This window comes from Cheilinus undulatus, linkage group 15 (assembly GCF_018320785.1).
Source record: "Cheilinus undulatus linkage group 15, ASM1832078v1, whole genome shotgun sequence".
Classification (NCBI taxonomy): Eukaryota; Metazoa; Chordata; class Actinopteri; order Labriformes; family Labridae; genus Cheilinus; species Cheilinus undulatus.
The window spans coordinates 28,689,517-28,709,309 of NC_054879.1; the positions used below are offsets into that span (position 1 = coordinate 28,689,517).

The 19,793-nt window shown below is 39.0% G+C and overlaps 1 protein-coding gene across 6 annotated transcripts in view; it reads right to left on the reverse strand.

Moving 5' to 3' along the window:
- Positions 1 to 7,477: 7,477 nt before the first annotated feature.
- Positions 7,478 to 19,793, reverse strand: part of LOC121522281 (mitogen-activated protein kinase kinase kinase kinase 4-like) — a 149,266-nt gene continuing 136,950 nt past the window's right edge. For all 6 annotated transcript variants that reach the window (XM_041806472.1, XM_041806476.1, XM_041806475.1 and 3 more), the window contains 6 exons: positions 18,986 to 19,120; positions 14,617 to 14,717; positions 14,187 to 14,336; positions 13,824 to 13,983; positions 12,888 to 13,027; positions 7,478 to 10,608 (listed from right to left, as the gene is read on the reverse strand). In XM_041806472.1, the coding sequence (XP_041662406.1) occupies positions 10,525 to 10,608; positions 12,888 to 13,027; positions 13,824 to 13,983; positions 14,187 to 14,336; positions 14,617 to 14,717; positions 18,986 to 19,120 (770 nt within the window). In that variant the 3' untranslated portion in view covers positions 7,478 to 10,524. The remainder of the gene's footprint in view (positions 10,609 to 12,887; positions 13,028 to 13,823; positions 13,984 to 14,186; positions 14,337 to 14,616; positions 14,718 to 18,985; positions 19,121 to 19,793) is intronic.

Below are 19,793 nucleotides of genomic sequence, written 5' to 3' on the forward strand. Positions count from 1 at the left end.
GAGCAGAGCCACGAGCAGGATCCTCAACTGTGAGGCATTTTTGTATCTGTATTGTCAGACACCGTCCTAAATCACCATGAAATCACCATGATGGTAAAAAAATATTTGAACATACATTATCTAAAATCTTTCATTGGCAAAAAACTGGACTATTCTAAACTTCCTATGATTGTAGATTTTTGGTTTATGAAAACAATATGCTTGATTTTAATGCTTTATGTTGTCATCGTCTCTGTCGGCGATCACGCGGTGTCATCCTGACCAATTTAAAAGCTGTTGCCTGATTCATTTAACCTGAGGAAGAACTATTGTTATTCTTTCCCTGGAGGAGTAGCATAGATCATTAAAAAACAGGTTAGCCATACTTTATCGAACAATGTACCACTCCCTTTTTTCAGTGCAGTACGTGTGCACATGCACATTGACAAGGACAGGTAATGTTTAGTATTGCGTTAGGAAGATGTGGAGGAGTGGATGAGGATCTGAATAATGTGTCAGCCACTTTATTGAAAAAGCTTTAAACTTTGGCTGAATAACAGCAGTGGTTCTCAACCTGGGAGTCGGGACCCCCTTGGGGGTCATGAGACACTTAGTGGGGGTTGCCAGATGTCATTAAAAAAAACAAATACACTTTAAAACGATTTTAAATTGTATATTATACCATTTTTTGTAAGAATATGTGTCTCCTATATGTCTCCTATTCTATGCTTGGGAAAGAAAAAGGATCTCTCTGCTAAAGAAAAGCGTCAAATAGTGCAATGCCCTGGACAAGGTATGAAAACATTAGATATTTCAGGAAAACTTAAGCATGATCATCTTACTGATTCAGATTTGTGCAGATAAAGGCATAATGAGGAAGGTTTCTGCCAGTCAAATTATTTGGACTGAGAGAACAGCTGTTAAAATGCCATTACAAAGCAGCAGACAGGTATTAGAAGCTGCTTGTGCCTCTGGAGTCCCACAAACCTCAAGGTGTAGGATTCTCCAGAGGCTTGAAGTGGTGCATAAACCTACTATTCAGCCATCCCTAACCAATGCTCACAAGCAGAAACGGCTGCAGTGGGTTAAGAAATACATGAAAACTAATTTCCAAACAGTGTTGTTTACTGATGAGTGCCATGCAACCCTTGAGATGGATGAAGTAGTGGATGGTAGATGGATGGCCAGCATGTCCCAATAAGGCTGCAACTTCAGCAAGGAGGTGGCGGAGTCATGTTTTGGGCCAGGATCATGGGGAGAGAGCTGGTAGGCCCCTTTAGGGTCCCTGATGGTGTGAAAATGACCTCAGCAAAGTAGATAGAGTTTCTGAGTGACCACTTTCTTCCATGGTACAAAAAGAAGAACTGTGCCATCCGGAGCAAAATTGTCTGCATGCATGACAATGCACCATCTCATGCTGAAAAGAATACCTCTGTGTTATTGGCTGCTATAGGCATAAAAAGAGAGAAACTCATGTTGTGGCCCCCATCCTCCCTGACCTCAGCCCTATTGAGAACCTTTGGAGCATGCTCAAGCAAAATATCTATGAGGGTCGGAGGCAGTTCACATGAATACAGCAGCTCTGGGAGGATATCCTGACATCCTGCAAAGAAATTCAAGCAGAAACTCTCCAAAAGTTCAATGGATGCAAGAACTGTGAAGGTGATATCAAAGAAGGGCTCTTATGTTAACATGTAACTTGGCTTGTTAAGATGTTTTTGATCAAAATAGCTTTGGATTTCAGTAAACCTGACCGCCTGATGCTGCAAATTCAGCAAGCGTGAAACCATTCAAAACGACTGAAAACTCTGTAGTTTATATGCCAGGTATGTAAGTGGCGCTGTAACGCTGCCACAGAAATGCTCCAGAAACAGATGAGGTTGTGAAGTAACCGCACCTAAAACTGTTCTTTTACCCAAAACTTTCTCTGCTATGGATCTAACAACATGCGGCGTATGCTGTCCTCCATGACCATTTGTTGCTAATGGTGGTAGTAGAGGATCAGAACACACAAACACAATCCTGTAACTTGCCATTTATTGTTGTTTGACTAAACTTGTTCATGCAGGTGAATGAGCTGTGATGTAATCATTTTAGAAAAGATGCGCTTGGTTGGACACAAGGTGACTAAGCGTTGCCATATACAGATTTTGTTCACTTTGGGTCCCAGTTTCAAAAAGAAGGGGTTTTGGTCTCCTCAAACGCTGGTTCCATGTGAATGAAATGAAGATACGATAAAAAAAAACTTTTGCAGATACGCCTAAACTCATCTCCTTGTGGACAGCCGTTCAAAAGTAGTTAAAAGAAGTGTGCTGCAGCTGTGACTCATGGTCAAAGGAGCAGTTGTAAATACTGTTTCTCCTTACAGTGTAAGAGAAAATTACTGCTAATTGTAGCTCTGCCAAGGCTAATTTGATGATTAACACATTAATCATCAACAGCCATATAAGGAAATGGAATGTAGCAACATGACAGTTCAGACGTCTGAATTACAAACATGGGTGAGATATGAATCTTTGTCCACACAAGCTCACGTAGAAGCAAAATAGTCTCATGATTGAGAACAGGGACTCCGAAAATCTTTCTGTGATGACCCTCCCGATATTGGCCTGTATACTTTTATAATAATGAATCAACTATCTTGCCTCTCACTTGTAGTTTGATTTCAGCTAGATCCACCCATATATAGATCAAAACCAGGCTCAAAACGAGACAAAATATTCAATTCAGTTATTTTAGTTTGTTTATGAGTGAGATAAGGAGCAGCTTTCACTGTGTGCTTCAGGTCAATGTCTCACTGGAAATAAATCCTCGTCCAAGTCGTAGTTCTCCTGCAGACTGAATAAGTGTGTCCTCCAGGATTTTCCTATATTTTGCCGCATTCATTTTACCCTCTACCTTTACGGGCCTTCCCAGGCTGACTGCTGAGAAGCATCCCCACAACATGATGCTGCCACTACCAGTCGGGATGGCGGTTTTGTGGTGATGTGCAGTTTTTGGTGTCTGGCATGGGATCTTAGAACACTCAGGTGCACTCAGGTGATCCTCATTTTACCAGTTGTGAGACTAGCACCTATTGGCTGGACCTCTGTTGAATTAGGTCAGTCACTTAAAGGGGTTGATATTTATGCATCCACTTGTTTTACATTACATTACATGTTTTATTAAATTGACATTAGGTTGTAGAAATATTGACCATGATTTATTTATAAAATCAATGGAAGAGTAAAACATCCAAGGGTGAATGCTTATAGGCAGTGTTTTTTTTTATTCATCATCATTCTTTACTTTTTAAAGATTAAGAGGACTGAAATTTGTTTATTTGTCCATCCTCAAACTTTAAATTGTGTATTTCTAAAGACGGAAGTTTTAGGTATGAGCTACATTTGAATATCGGTATTGGCTAATATTAATTGTTTAATACCAGCAAATCAGATATTAGAAAAAACCCAATATTGTGCATCCCTAGTTGTTTGATTTTGGTAGTGAACATACATATATTTTTAGAATACAGAATAGGATAAACTTCTTTAACTACGTGCATAACAATATCTGTTGAAAAAATTATGTTTCTCTGCTGTGTACAAAATGGAGGTTAGCTAAGTGCCAATATTTTGCTCTTTGTGCTCCACTGCAGTCAGTATTTTCTTTTTAATGTGACTCACCTGAGAAACCAGGGCATCCACCGTTGTGCATTCATGTGCATTACTCAGATGAGTGGCATATTGATCATGACTGGGCATTTTCCAGTATTGACATACTCTTGCAGATGACACATGTAATCTTCATGATGCAAACAGGTGTTTTGAATTGGCTCTTACAGAACAAACCCATCAGCCTGGGCTCTGCTCTTTCATTGCAGTGTCTTGTTTACCATTCCTATTAACAGGATTTCTCAGGAACACCAAGAGGTAATTCCTGTTAATTTGGCACAAACATCTGCTTTGAATCAATAATGACGTTGTAACTGTTGGTCAAAGGTCAAAAGTGGAGGTTATTGTCCCTCAATGAAAGCTGTTTTCCCTCATCACAGTCATGTGAAAGGTTTCTATCCCACCTTTTCTCCATTATTCATTAAAAACATGTCAGTGTGATCATCTGTAGATTTGGTGTAATGAGGTAATCCTGTCTGGGTGTTTGTCATGTGTTTTATCTTTTGATTTTGTTCCTCCTTTTGCTTCTGCACTCTGAGAAAACAAATCCAAAAATGCACTTTGTATATCTATTTACTGATCATAAAGAATTTGTAGGGGAAAAAACAAAAACAGACACTTAACAGAAGCAGCGGCCTTAGAAACTCCTTAGATTAGGTTCAATGCCTTGTTGAAGTGATTTGATGTTGATGTGATCATCCATTAGTAGCGTGTTCCTATAGCTTCACATTTTAATGAAATTGATGAAATTCTATAAAGACATTTGCAAAAATCAAAGTTGACAACATGATTTTACACTCAAGTAAATTCAGCAAATGTCTGAGACTCAGACTTGAATGGACAGTTAGAAAACAGGTTTTCATTAATGCTAGAAGTAATGTGTTATTGTTGTTTTAGCTAGAAAGAATTTTACCAATCCAAAAATGACCTTGTAACTTCAGAAATACAGGTTAAATGTGACTGACTCTGAACATACTAGTCATAAACACATGTAGGTCATTGAGAAAGCAGAAGGTGTTGCACCTTTTGGGGAATCTCCAGACTGCTTCATCATGTATGATATCCTGATACTCAGCAGTTTGACAGAGTGGCTTTATATTTCATCCACCAAATCCATGATTTTACGTCAATGTTTGACACTGTTGGCCTAACTGGACTCAAAAGGGTCTTAAATGTCAACAAAAGTTGTGTGTATCTATAAAACTGAAAATTACTATTGTTTCTTAGCTAAAAATCTGCAGTTAGAATTACACTAAATTAACCCTTTCTATAGTATTGACCACTCTATGAATATATTTAGTCAAACAACCAATAGAAATGTTAAATGTGTCAGTGTTAAAGATGAGGTGCAGAGGGACTCACTGCTTGGCTGAAAATGTTGTGTAATAGTATTGATCTATAATGTTGCATTTTGCAAATGATGCATTTATTTTGCTAAGACACAGACTTCTCCAAACTAATCTTGCCAAGCCAGTGGAATGGCTGGATTCCTTGTTTTCATCTGGTGGATCCATCTTGCAGAGGTTTAGGCTAATGCATTTGTTTCCAACCAGCAATATTTGAGTGATTTTTATCTGTTTTTAATTTCTCTATTTAAATTTTGGCTGTAGTATTCTTTTCAATTTCAAAATTATATATGCTTTAAATTTGATAAGGGTGTCACTTCTTTGTAGAAGTTTGTTAAATGAGAGAGATTTCTCCTGTCCTCAGGATTAATAAAGTATCTATCTATACATTGCTTCTCTGCAGAAAATTAACCACAGTTATCTACAGGTGATCCACTGTGATGACTGATAACTCGGTGTCATCGATCAGCACATGTTAATAATGACGATGATGATCTGTGCCCTTAAGGATGTAAGAAATTGGATTTTTGACAATACTAAATGTCAAATACTGATATTTACACATTCACCAATATTGCTTTTGATATTTATGTACAACCCTAATGCCAAACATAGTTGGGGCTCTGTGTAAAATGTAAATAAAACGGAATGCACTGATTTGTAAATCTCAGAAACCCGTATTTTATTCACAAGAACAAAAACAACATATCAGTGTTGAAACAGAGATAGTGGAGGTGTTTCTGAGCCCACCCAATGATTTCCAGTACAGTATCATGCCTGTTTTTAATGTAGTGTCACCTGAGGGCCTGAAGATCAGGAGCATCCAACACTGACCTTCAGCCTTGTCACAGGTTCTCTGAATCTTCTGATGACATTATGTACTGCAGACGCTGGGATATTCAAAAGTCCTCACAATTTTGCATTGAGGAACATTTTTTGGAGATTTTTCCACCATTTTTAAATGCAGTTTTTTGCAGATAGTTGAAATGCTCCTTTTATACCCAGTCATGTCACTGATCTATTGCCAATTGACATAACTAGTTATAAAATGCTCCTCCAGCTGTTTTGGTAGTACCACTTACTTTCCCAGCTTTTTGTTGCCATGCCCCTCCTTTACTGAGATGTGTTGCTGACAGCAAATTCAAAAAAATGCTAACATTTTCCATTAAATGGTAAAAAGTTTTATTTTCAACATCTGGTATGTTGTTCCTGTTCTATTGTGAATGAAATATGAGTTTATGAGAATTGCAAATCATTGCATTCTATTTGTATTTACAGTTTACCCAGCTTTTTATGGAATAAAGATTGTAGTTCAGAGTAGGGCAGGGCAGTTAATCACAAATTAGATTAAATCGCAATATGGCCTGCTGCAGTTTTCAAATTGCAGACATTGCAGTATTTCATTAACCTGAAAGGTGTCAAAATACCAGTTTGAAACACACTTTTTTTTTTTTTTTGCTGCAGAGATTTTTTGCTCTACACATTATGCATACATTCAAGTGTCTTTTTTAGAATATTTTACAAAAATCCTACTTTTCCTGTTCATGTATATTATTTTCTCAATCAAAATTAGAACAAAAATTATCATACCCTTCAGTATAGAAATTGATATCAGATTTGCTATATAAGCCAAAATCCCAATTAGGTATTACATTCAAATCTTTCATACCAAGTTAAATTCATCTAATACTGTGATATAGAATGATTTATTGCTTGTGTTTGTTGAACAAAACATAAGGTGAGGAACCTAAAAATAATGTTAAATCGCAATATTGGGAAAAAAAATCTTAATATGATTATTTTCACAAATGTTCAGCACTACTTTAAAGCTAATACTTCAGTACATATGAAATTTAAGCAATTAGGATGAACAAAGAAAAAGACTTATGCCAATGTAGGTTGGTTGGTCTTACCTGAACCCAACAAACTGGCTCATCCCATCTATCACTAGTATATCACTACATACTATCACCCCAAAAATGACTGATATTTACAGCTGAGATATGGGTTGTTAATATCTGCTAAAATGCTCATAGTTGCCTATATCATGCTGACAATTTTGTACATCCTTAGAGCCAATCAGATGCATCTTTATAAGTATATGGCATCTTACATAAGATATCCTCTGAGACTGCTGAAAAGAGAAGTATTGAAGTGTGTGATACTTAAACCTACTTCACCACTTTTTATGTGAATGACTAACATTTCTGTGATGTGACTCTTCAGTTTATGTTAAGTAATCTATGCTGTCAAAGTTTAGACAGTGGGTTTGTATTAAAACAAACAATCCTCAAGTGTTGTTTCTATGGAAGTCTAAAGTTGCCGTCATTTAATAAGAACTGTTGTAATGGACCCAAATGTGCAACTTGACGTGTTAAAGTGTTTTAGTTACCCAACGTGTGTCACAACACGTCTCTTCAACATGTTTGCATGTGTGTCTGGGAAAGGAACAGCAGCAGAGGGTTGTTAAGAGACAGGATGACACATTCTTCTTTAAAATTACTTTTAAAGTTTATTCAAAGAAAAGAAACCTTCAGGAAATACACGACTTCCCGTCATACACAGAGAGGACATAAGTTAGAGTAGCATGGCAGAAACAGCAGAGGAAAAACACGTTGCCTCACGTCCAAGCCTGCAGGAAACGTTACTGCAATGTTTCCACGTCGAAGCAGCGCGATGTGAATACCTGAAATGAACAGCACGTGTGTTCTTTATTGTTTTGTAAGTACGTTATTAATGGGGTAGGGGGAGATGACAGATAAAATGAAAATATCCAATAAAAACCGGGCTCAAAAAGCAAAAACAAAGAATTAAAGACGCATATGCATTAAACATAAATACTGTGATGCACATTAGTGTAACAAAACATTGTCTCTGTAAACATTTCTCCACCTAAGGTGAGCATAATAATATTAAACCACCGCAGTCGCATATTTACGTGTACATAGACTTACAGAAACAACAGAAACTATTGTTAAGCTTCTCGACTAGCTCTAAAACTTAAAAATACACAATGCTTCAAGTGATTTTTTTTAAAAGGATTTCCAAGTAGTGGTTTTCATAACAATAGGTTTACACTTTTATATGCTGCCCTCTTGGCACTTTTTCCAATGTGAGCCGATAAGCGACTGCTTTTTCTCATCAGATACAGACTTATATCTCGTCCTTTTAAGCCCATTAAGAATATCAATAATAACCACAAATTTTTCATGAAGTCCATACAGCCACTCATCAAGGCCTTGATGCAATAAGAGAAACACACTGGGTACTACTGCACACACAGACCTCAGACGACACGGCATTGGGGTCCAAACAGCTTGTCTGTAAGAGGGGAGGTTATAGTTTGTTACCGAGTGACTGGCAGTAACCTTTTCACATGTGTTGAACTGTTGTCGTCAGGGGAAAACACAGCCAAGGTTAACATTTCTGCCACCCAGATCGAAAATCAGACTCTTCTTTGCCATACCCATTTTCCAGTCGACAATATGTAATCGGTCACATTTGCTGTGAAAACAGGAAAATCCAGCTTGGCAGACATCCTGGAGGACATCGATGCTGCAGTTTGCTGCTCAGTCTCTCACATATACAGACAACTTTAACAGCAGAGCAGAGAGTCAAAAGACCTCCCTTGAGAAACAAATGTGGTCTTCTATTTCCAGTCTTTCCTCTAGACGGCTGAGTCCTGCTCCACGTTGCCTGTTTTGTGACACAGCACTGTAAAACCTCAGAGTACAAGTGTTGAATTGACCAGGTTTATGTCCTCATTTGATAGTAAAGAGTTCCTAGCATGTGCCAGTACAACTCCCAGGATGACAATAAAACCCTCCTCAGCTCTGACGTGCACAGAGATTTTTCTCCCACTCATATTCTCACAGCTGTGGAAAAGGCTGCAAATCAAAGACTGAATATTGCCCTCCCTATCACAAATATCTACACCTGTTGAGAGGCTCCGCTGCTGCAGCTGTGGAATTGTCCGAACTAGAAATTGAACATCTAGAATTGATCACTTGTGACAAGATACAAAGCAAAAAGAAAAAAAAAAAAACATCATCTCATGCCTTGGACCACCACACAGTAATAAGTCTTTCTACATTCTTGACACTGAGTGCATTTCATTCATACGAATGGTACAAATGAAGAAATGAAGCAAGTTAAAAGAATGAAATGGAAGATAGAAAACCTGAAACTTCCAGAAAAAACTCCTCTGCTGACCATATGTTTACCTCTCTGCAACGAAACTCCAATACGTCGATGACACTGAACTCTCCATCTTCACTCGCACTCAAACATACTGAACTTTCTTTTCTAGTTCATCACTTCATTAGCATATTGGTTTCTTTTAATTTCTCAACTATTCACAGCAGTTCAAGTTTCACGACTTAAAGACGTCATGTTTCATGAATGAGGGGGAAAACATGACAAGGTCTGGAAGATTAAATGAAACTTTATTGTACATAGACACCTTTATTTTATCTTATTTTATGGACTGCACCCACTTCACCTCACACATCTGTGGGTTCACAGTAAAAGCAAGCAAACTGTGAGTGGATGTGCGTAAATCTTAAAAAACAAGGTAAAAGACATGTTTTACTCCACATAGTTACACTTATCTTTAAGGAATAATAATAGCAATAATTCAAAAAATACTATTCTGAAAGCCATCAGCTTCAACATCTCTCTCCCTCGATCATCCTCCATTTTAAAGCACCTGTCTGAACAACACAATACTTAAACGACACGCACACACCTTTCTGTCGAGTCCCATCTATCAGACTTACAGTACAACCTCAAAAATAAGCCCCTAACACCTGCCTCTAACTGTGACGGCTCTCTGGGGTTTCAACATTTCATCCTCAGCTGACAGCCTCGACCTCTAACCAGCCTGTCAGCAGTAAACGGACCAAACAGACGTACATTTAAACACACTAGTGTAGCATTGATACAACAGACTCCCAGCCCACCAGCCCCTTAAAACACTCATTATAAAGGGCAGAGGGTGGGACAGTGGGTAACTTTCTGACAAGAGGCAGACCTGCAGAAGGTAGTAGCAGTAGTAGAAGTAGTAATATTGTGGTAGCAGTACTAGACCTCAAGCTTACTGACCAGCCAAGCAGCATGGAGAAGATGCAGCGGTACAAAATGCATCTCATCATGATAAGACAAGAACTAAGAAAACAGAGGAAAGGGGGAAGACAGAGTTGTTTGCCCCCTTTTCTGTCTTAAATTCACATTTCTTCTTCTTTCTTTAATATATTAGTGATTTCATTTTGTACCCATGGGTCACTTCAGGCTTTTCAGTAGGCAACGACTGCATGTCATGACCGGTAGTCGCTGTGCTGCAGGCGGCCTCGGAGCTCCAGAGAAGTGATGAAGCCATTGTTGTTGGCTGCTTTAAAGGGCTGGTCAGTGGTTGGTTTATGTTCTCTTTTGGTTGTCTGACTGCTGACAAGACATCAACGGTGGGTTCTGAGATCCAGTGTTAGCGAGGGTGGAGGACAATGAAGAGGATGAGGAGAAGGAGGAGGAAGAGGACAAGGTGCCGACCTCTACCAGCTGAGCAGGTTGCTTCGGCCCAGAGTCATGAAGTAGACCTGGCTAGAGCCTCCGGATCGCACAGAGGCGAAGAACACCTGAAGGAGGCAGACACAGGAAGAGGTTATATCAATCAGTAGAATTACAGTCTCTCAATCAGTTTAAACTAAAAGAATAACTAAACCCCAAGGCCACTTTACTTGGCTGAAAACCTAGGTATATGGGTAGTTAGTAGTGTCCTTAACCAGGCAGAATCAAAATATTCACATATACAGTCATGTGCATAAGTCTTGGGCATGTAGGGCAGTAAGGATTGATCACAGGGTCCGATGTGCTTCAACACATATAGAAACAGTGAGTTGCTCGGCAGCCGAGGTCAAGCTCGATGGCATCTCTTATGTCCAGGGGGCTTTTTCACACCTGGTAATACACCTGGAGACTACCTATGGCTTTTGGACCCTTGGGACATCCACAGCATGACCAGGGGTCATGGCAACCCTGCTACCCACCTGAACAGTACCCTAGGGCCTAGGCCATGCTTATTCACCACATCCACCCCTTACTACATCCTGAAGGTGTGGACTTATTTTTTAACAGATTATTTTCCCATGCCCCTGGTAATATGCCAACACATCCAGCGCACAGGGTTGTGGCAATCCTCCTTTGTGCCCAATGGTGCCCTCAGGCAGCTTACTCACCACATCTATGCCTTACTTTAGCCTCAATTTTTGGTACAAACATGCCTAAAAGTTTTGCACACTCTTTAGGTGTAAAATACTTGAAATAGGGCTGAAAGATTTGTTACGATGTATTTTCATGATAAGTGGTAAATCCACTACTACATGTCTCATTTCTATTGAAAAAAAATAAAAAATAAGTCATTTTTGTCTTTGTTTTTTCTAGAATATATATTTTTTGTTTCTTAAAGTTAGTGAAGTTGTGATACAGCTACAAATTTGGGAGAAGATAGCTAATTTGATAAGGGGATTTATATAAAAATAAAGCCTTGCAATTTTAAATCCCTCCAGTTCTTCTTATACCTGGTAGCTGTTTTTCTTTGTAATGTCTAGGGATGAAAGAAGTACCATGCCGCTAAGTGAATCTGACTGCTTTCCCTAGGCAGATTTTATGAATATGTTGGGGGTTAACTGTGTAAAAACTTAACATTGAATTAACATTGATAGACTACAAAATATGCATCAGGAGACCTTCTCAAGGACTTTTTGAATACTCAAAGCATCTATACTGATGCTATTTTTCACCCTGTGCCCCTTATTTAGCTTCAGAATTTATGTCTTGATCATGGTGAGTAGTTTTGGATGTATCCCCCACATCTGATGCACATCTATGATAACTGGCCCTATGTCTTGAGGCCTTTTGGAGCATGAGGCTCTGGGCAGTTGCCCACATTACACTGCTGGTTTGCCTGCCTTTGATTGCATACTACAAGCGGCTGCTTTGCTGCTCAAAACATGAGGTGATACCTAGTGATACAGCCCAGGCTAGGGCACCTTTTTAACAGCTTTTCTCCCATAAAGATCATAATCATGTATTTAAAGAAATAGTAGTATGCTGTCTAGGGAACAGACCTTGTGAAGAGCTAGTTTGATTGAAATCTATTCTATTACCTCCTCTGTTAACAACAAGTGACTAATAGAGGTGGGCAGAGCAACATGTGGGTTGTTGGTCTGGCATTTTCAGTAGCTCAGATCTCATCAGATCATTCCTGAAAAACTCTACCCTAGCTTTTGTCACATCAGAAACTCTTTTGTTGTCAAATTCTTAAATTTCATATCCTACTGAATATGAAATTGATGAGAAGTATTTTAGCTCAGCGAACCTAATCAGTAGATTACACAACAAACTGACTAACAAGGGGCATCATCACTAATACTTCTGGGAAGAAAACGCCTTCCTTTGTGCCACAGACCTCAAAAAGCCCACATTATTTCCCGCACAAGCACAGAAGAACCACAGTGAGGGGAACGAGTTTCCTGCCTTTACTTCTCATTAGTTCAAATAGCAGAGAGGAGAGAGGGAAACTAGAGCAGTTTGAAGTTACTTCCACTGCTGCCAGATCTGAACAAGCAGTCGCTGTGCAAACACAAAGTGACTTTTTAAGACCTCGGGGGAGTTTACTGATGGCCTCATCTGATATGTTTGATCCTCTGTGTGAAATCAGTGCATTCTAGATGTTTAATAAGCCTCACACAAATCAAAATTGAAGATTCATGTCGCCATCACTCATAATAAACAAGAGCAACATAAAAAATCATTAGCATAGGAATGTATAACCTGGAAGACACTCACTTTGTAAAAATCACAAGATAAAGACAATGATACCACATGAGGATGAATGTTTACAAAGGTGTCTCACCTTGTCATTTCTTTCACAGAGGAATTTGAGTCTCTGGGCTCTCTTGTGCATGAAGACACCATCCAGATGGCCTGTCTCCACGGAGCGGATCTCTATGGCCTTCTCCCCCCAACCCATGATCTGGTTGGAGCGTATGTAAGCTGCAAAGAGGTATTTTTAGTAAGCTGATGCTGATATTCAAGGCATGTGAAAAGACATCAAAAGGCCTGTATAAGTAATAAAGTTATACTGAATACAAATCACTCTTGAGATTTCTTCAAAGCTTTTTAAATATGCCTGAGCTAGTCTGCAAATGTTTACACTGCAGGACAAATAATCAATACAAGAGGCTTGTGTAGGTAAAATACGATAGCTGTGTGCTCATGTAAGTATGTGTAAGGAGTGATCAATGACCAATAAAACAACATGTAGAATGTGATCCATCTGGCGTAAGTTAACCAATTAAGCTTTTATTGACATCTGCAAGAAAGATGTCTGCTGGTTCATCCTCTCATAAATACATCAGCTGTAGTGTGATGCCACGTTAACACTGAAGCTTTTTATGTTTGCTTTCTGCAGATGTTATCCTTCTCTCTTTTGATGCTTCTGTGCCTGCAATAGCCAAAGCCAGGGGCACTGGGCTTTCAGGTTGGCCAGCCATCTGTGACAGTTTTGTGAACACAATATCTTAAGAGTACTATGATACATTTTAGTCACACTTCATGCTTATTTTTTATCCTGATTCAAAGATGAACTGATGACATTTTCAAGGGTCACAGGGCCTGTACACATCCCTTAGCTTTTAAAATAGATGTCAAGTGCAGTTTGCAGGTAGACTGACTACCTCCCTGTCTTCACCTTAGGAAATTTTAGAGAAGTTTAGAGAAAACTAATCCAGACAACAGTGTGAAGATGGGGTGTTTTTTTGTTTTTTCTTTTTCTTTCCCCGTGACTCACCCACTGAGGTTGGCATCTCCCCCCACTGCAGCACCACATCCTTGGTAATTCGTCCGTAGGTATTGACGTAAACGCCCTCGTCCTCGTAGCACACCAGCAGCTCGATGCCGTCAGTGTTGGGCAGGATGATGATGGCGTGGGACTGGATACTGGTCTGGATCTGCAGGGGCACACAACACAAGCATGCCATCAGTTCATTTATTTCCTCTCATTTAGATAATTTATTATCTCTTAGTATTATGAAGAATTAATTTGGAAGGGCAAACAGGAGCAGAAAAGTATAAAAGACAACTGCTCAGATATATCTTTAACTAGCTGAGTACCAGTAAACAGGCAAGTCAAATATTAAGCATGTTTTCTTACGTGTGTAGGTAGGTAGATGTCATAGACGGCCCCAGAGTCGACATCCACTGCGTGGAAGCCTGAACACGAGCCATAGATGACCTTTAATCTCTGACCTTCTTCAACGGTGAGGTCGACCAGCAGAGGCTTGTGCACCAGGTCACCAAACGACTGAAACAGATGAACAGTTTAGTACATATTTACCAATGAAGAGATTATCTGGACTGTGCTGAGGGTAAGAAAGTTGTAAAGTTTAACTTTTGTGCATCATAGGGTTTAATGTTTTGTCTCATTTAAAACTTGTTCTTCAACATGAAATCTGGATAATACCCTGGTGAAATATCTTAACCTATTACTGAAATTTTCCCTTAAGTATTACTCACCATAACAGCCAAGGATAAATGCATACATGTTTGAGAAAGGATAAGCCAAAGCTAGTTTGTGGACTCACCTTGAAGGCCATGAACTTGTGGTAGGGTTTGGGTGCCCAGGCATAGACCTCAACCGAGTTCTTCAGGGCCAGAACTAAGAATTTAATTCTCTCATATTTCACTGGAGAAAAAAAATAAGAAAAAATCATTAGGAGCAATAGGAAACTAAATTAAGTGCAATTACAATCAAAATCTAATTACTTTATAAGAGCTCATGGTTTTGACCCCAAGAGCACTGCACAGGAAGGTTGGAGATCTCATGCTCATTATAGATGACAGTCCCATCCGCCTATGCTCCAAGGTCCCAAGCCTCAGTGTCATCCCGGACTCCATCCTGTCCTTCCGGTCCCACACTAAATCTGTGACCAGAACTGCCTTTTTCCACCTCAGAAACATCTCCAAACTGTGTGGCCGAAACTCTCATCCATGTGCTCATCGCCTTTTGTCTTATGTACCCATCAGAGCCCTGGACAGGTTCCAGTAGGCCCACAACTCTGCTGCCAGGGTTCTCACCCATGCTAGACCCTGGCAACACATCACCTTCACCAAATACATCAAATACAGAATCCTCCTTCTTACTTACAAATCCCTCCATACCCTTGCCTCTCAGAACCTCTCCCACCTCCTTAACCCATACACACCAACCCGGAGCGTCTGGTCCTTACACACTGGCCTTCTCACTATTCTTAACACCAGACTCCCGTACCTGAGGAGACTGAGCCTTCAAAACTACAGCCCCTCCTCTGGAGCACCCTCCCTCAAAACATTCTCAATGCTCCTTCTCATTCCAAACACTCCATGATTGAAAAACTCCTCAAGCACCACCCGTTCACCACAGTGTACAATCTCTGTCCCCCTCCATGCACTCAACTTTATTTGCCATATCTTCTGCACATTTGTAAAGCAGCCTTGGGTCCCATGAAAGACACCATAAAAATCCAAACTATTATTATTTTGTTATTGCTATTAGAAATAAAAGTCTCACGAAGCATCTAGATGTAATAGGATATACATGTAGGCAGGGTTTTAGTTGCATAGGCAGCAATACATACACGACATCATGAGTTGCACATAAAAATATGTCTGTTTTTCCTTGGCTGTTTGCCTTCAAAACAACGTAATGTTAAAGGGTTCAAGGTCATCTTTACTGGACTTGATGCAAGAAACACTCGATGTTAAAAAAAAAAAAAGAAGAGTAAGACGGCATAATTGCAGATCAAGACATCTGTTTTCTTTGTCAAAAAGCAGTACCATTATCTCATAGCTGATTTATTTTGTTATGTCATGCATGCTTTGAGTGAGACATTTCTTTTAGCTGAAAATATTTGTTAGTAAAAAATCAAGAACATCAACCTACAGAATGTCAGCATTGCACTCTAAATATTCATTATCCAACGTTTACTTTAATTATTGCGTAATTAATGTTAAAGGAGGTTCAACTAGAATCACTAAGAGGTGAATGTCTCAGCTCTGTCAGTGGGAAGACCAAACCAGAAAAGTCTGCAGAATTTTGTGCAGAGCATTTTCACACGCATCTTATGAAAGCTCGGTACTTTCCAAGTGTAGGTTCATTTTATGCCATCTGTGATCCAAAATTTTTAATCTGACCAGAAATCAATGTTCAGGCATGACTACAACTTTGACAGGGAACTTAATTCATGACTGACAGCAGTAATCGATGGAGAGGGTTTTCCAACAGGAAGTGCTGGTGTGTGCTCAGTGGCACTGCCATCACCAAGGACATTCTGAATTTTAGACAGCGTGTATTTACATATCCGATGTCCTTGGAGATTATTACTTAATGAAGGGTTTTTCTGCTGTCGTTTTTCGTTTGCACATCAATCATGTACACAAACGCACACTCCCTCTCTATGAGTCTGTGATGTTTACAAAATTTGTCTTCAGTTTAGTCCAGATGTGTTGGGGTTTTTTGTCTGGCGGGAAAAATCCTCTATTATACAAAAATTCATATTATGATATTTAGTTATGTAGATTAAATCACAATATGTTCTCCTGCACTTTTCAAATTGCAGAAGCTGTTATTTTTCTTTGACCAAAAATGTTTCAAAATACCAGTTTAATACACTTTTGAGGCTTTAAATATTATGCAAACATTTAAGTGTTATTTTTACAGAATGATGGCAAAAGAATCCTACATTCCACATTTTAGAAAAAAGAAGGCTTTTTAAAAATGAGACATCAAATCATCATTCCCTTCAGTTTAACAATTCATATTGCAATTAGTTTTTTTTTGTTTAGCCTTTTTAATCTGCCTAATACTGGGTTCGTTATAATACAGAACGATTTACCGCTTGTTTTTTTTTGTTTGTTTTTTTTTTCGAGAAAAATATAAGATGACAAACTTAAAGAACAATTGCATGCTAAATCACTACGCAACAATTTGGGAAAATAATCACAATGAAATCAATTTTCCCAATTGTTCACCCCAATCTGATTTAATGTCAATATCTTGCACTAAAAAGATATAATTTTTAAATAATATCAAACAATCAAGCTGCTAGTGGTCCTTAGGGGTCCACGATCACACCTGACTAGCTAGAAACAAATTGATAACATCAATGAGACTACATCCATGTAGGATACAGTCTATGGTTTCAGGCCAGTGTGCCATAATTATATTCATTGTACACTAAACAGCTTGGTTATGGGTACAGCTGAAACCAGAAGTTTACATACACCATATAAAAAGGCACATAAACTTTTTTGTCCTCATCGTCTAACATTAAATCATATTAAACTTTTCCTGTTTTTGGTCAATTAGGATTACCAAAATTATTTTCTATTTGCTAAATGACAGAATAATGAGAAAAGGATTTTTTTAGACAATTTTTATTATTTTCTTCAAAGTCAGAAGTTTACATACACTAAGATTACTATGCCTTTAAACAATTTGGGAAAGCCCAGATGATGGTGTCATGTCTTTGGAAGCCTCTGATAGGTTTATTGACAACATTTTAGTTAATTAGAGGCACACCTGTGGATGTATTTTAAGGCACACCTGAAACACACTGCTTCTTTGTGTATCATGGAAAAATCAAAAGAAATCAGCCAAGATATCAGGAAGAGAATTGTGGACTTGCACAAGTCTGGTTCATCCTTGGGTGCAATTTCAAGACGCCTGAAGGTGCCACGTTCATCTGTTCAAACAATTATACGCAAGTATAAACACCATGGGAATTTCCAGCCATCATACCGCTCAGGAAGGAGACGGGTTCTGTGTCCCAGAGATGAACATGCTTTAGTCTGAAAAGTGCATCTCAACCCAAGAACAAAAGCAAAAGACCTTGTGAAGATGCTGGCTGAAGCTGGTAAGAGTGTGTCATTATCAACAGTCAAACGAATCCTGTACCGACATGGGCTGAAAGGCCACTCTCCCAGGAAGAAGCCATTACTCCAAAAGAAACATTAAAAAGCCAGATTACAGTTTGCAAATGCACACAGGGACAAAGACCTTAATTTTTGGAGACATGTTCTGTGGTCTGACGAAACTAAAATTGAACTTTTTGGCCATAATGACCATCGTTACATTTGGAGAAAAAAGGGGGAAGCTTGCAAGCCTGAGAACACCATCCCAACTGTGAAACATGGGGGTGGCAACATCATGTTATGGGATTGTTTTGCTGCAGGAGGGACTGGTGCACTTCACAAAATAGATGGCATCATGAGGAAAGAACATTATGTGGAAATACTGAAGCAACATCTCAAGACATCAGCCAGGCAGTTAAAGCTTGGGCGCAAATGGGTTTTCCAAATGGACAATGACCCTAAGCATACTGCCAAACTGGTTACAAAGTGGCTTAAGGATAACAAAGTCAGTGTTTTGGAGTGGCCATCACAAAGCCCTGATCTCAATCCCATTGAAAATCTATGGGCAGAGCTGAAAAGGCATGTGCAAGCAAGGTGGCCTACAAACTTGGCTCAGTTACACCAGTTCTGCCAGGAGGAATGGGCGAAAATTCCTGCAAACTATTGTGAGAAGCTTGTGGAAGCATGTCCAAAACGTTTGACCCAAGTCATACAGTTTAAAGGCAATGCTACCAAATACTAATGAAATGTATGTAAACTTCTGACTCTCAAGAAAATAATAAAAAATTGTCTAAAAAATGATCTCTGTCATTATTCTGGCATTTAGCAAATAGAAATAGTTTTGGTAATCCTAAGTGACCAAATACAGGAAAAGTTTAATCTGATTTAATGTTAGACAGTGAGAAAAAAAGTTTATGTGCCTTTTTATATAGTGTATGTAAAATTCTGGTTTCAACTGTACATAACCAGTCTTTTTCTTATTTATTCTTTAAATGTACGTGTTTGCCATCCACAGGTTTTATACCTTTGATAAGAAACATAAGCTTTTAAAAGGTAACCTACCAACTTTGTAGTGGACGCAGCCCTCCAGGTCTCCTACGGTGGTCCAGCCCTGTTTCTTCTCCACCTCAGGGTCATTGTGCAGGATCTTGTTCCTCAGCCAGGACAGGTAGTACACGCGGAGCTTGTTCTTCTTGCCTGTAGGTGATCAAGAGAAGTTCAAAAGCTCTATTTTATGCCAGATTTAAAAATAAAAAAAATGTAACCAATTTTGTCCTTATTTTTGTGTTTTCTACTGAAAAGTTTGCAGTGAAGTAGTTGATGACCTAATTAGCATATCAGTGGTAAATCTGTAGGACTCGTCATCCAGTAGTATCGTATAATACTAATTTTCTTACTGAGATTTATTTATTTTTTTGCCACCAGGATCCAAACTTTTATTGTGATCTCCCTTTGAATAATCACTTTTTGTTTTTACAAGAGTAATTATTTGCCAAGAACTAGCTGACACACAAGTAATATCTGAGAAGATCCAGTGATTAATACTTCCTGTCTTGGTTCCATATGTCTCTTTTGTTTTGCAACATTTCAGGAAGCTGGTGATTGTTTACGGGTGTGTCCCAGCGTGACCCACTCTCACAGTGAGGTTCAGGCTGGGACAAAGGAACATGGAGAGAAGCATGGACAGGGCTGGGATAAAGGAAGGGGTAAGACGCCCCGTTTACTCACTCCTTTGCAAAAGCTGCAACATCATCACAATGCTGCTTTTGAAGATTTTATCATAGCCAAGCCATAACCATCCACAGTAGATTTGTCAGAAGCTACCTCAATGTGAAACAATAATTTTTGCTCTTGTAGATCCAACAAGTTT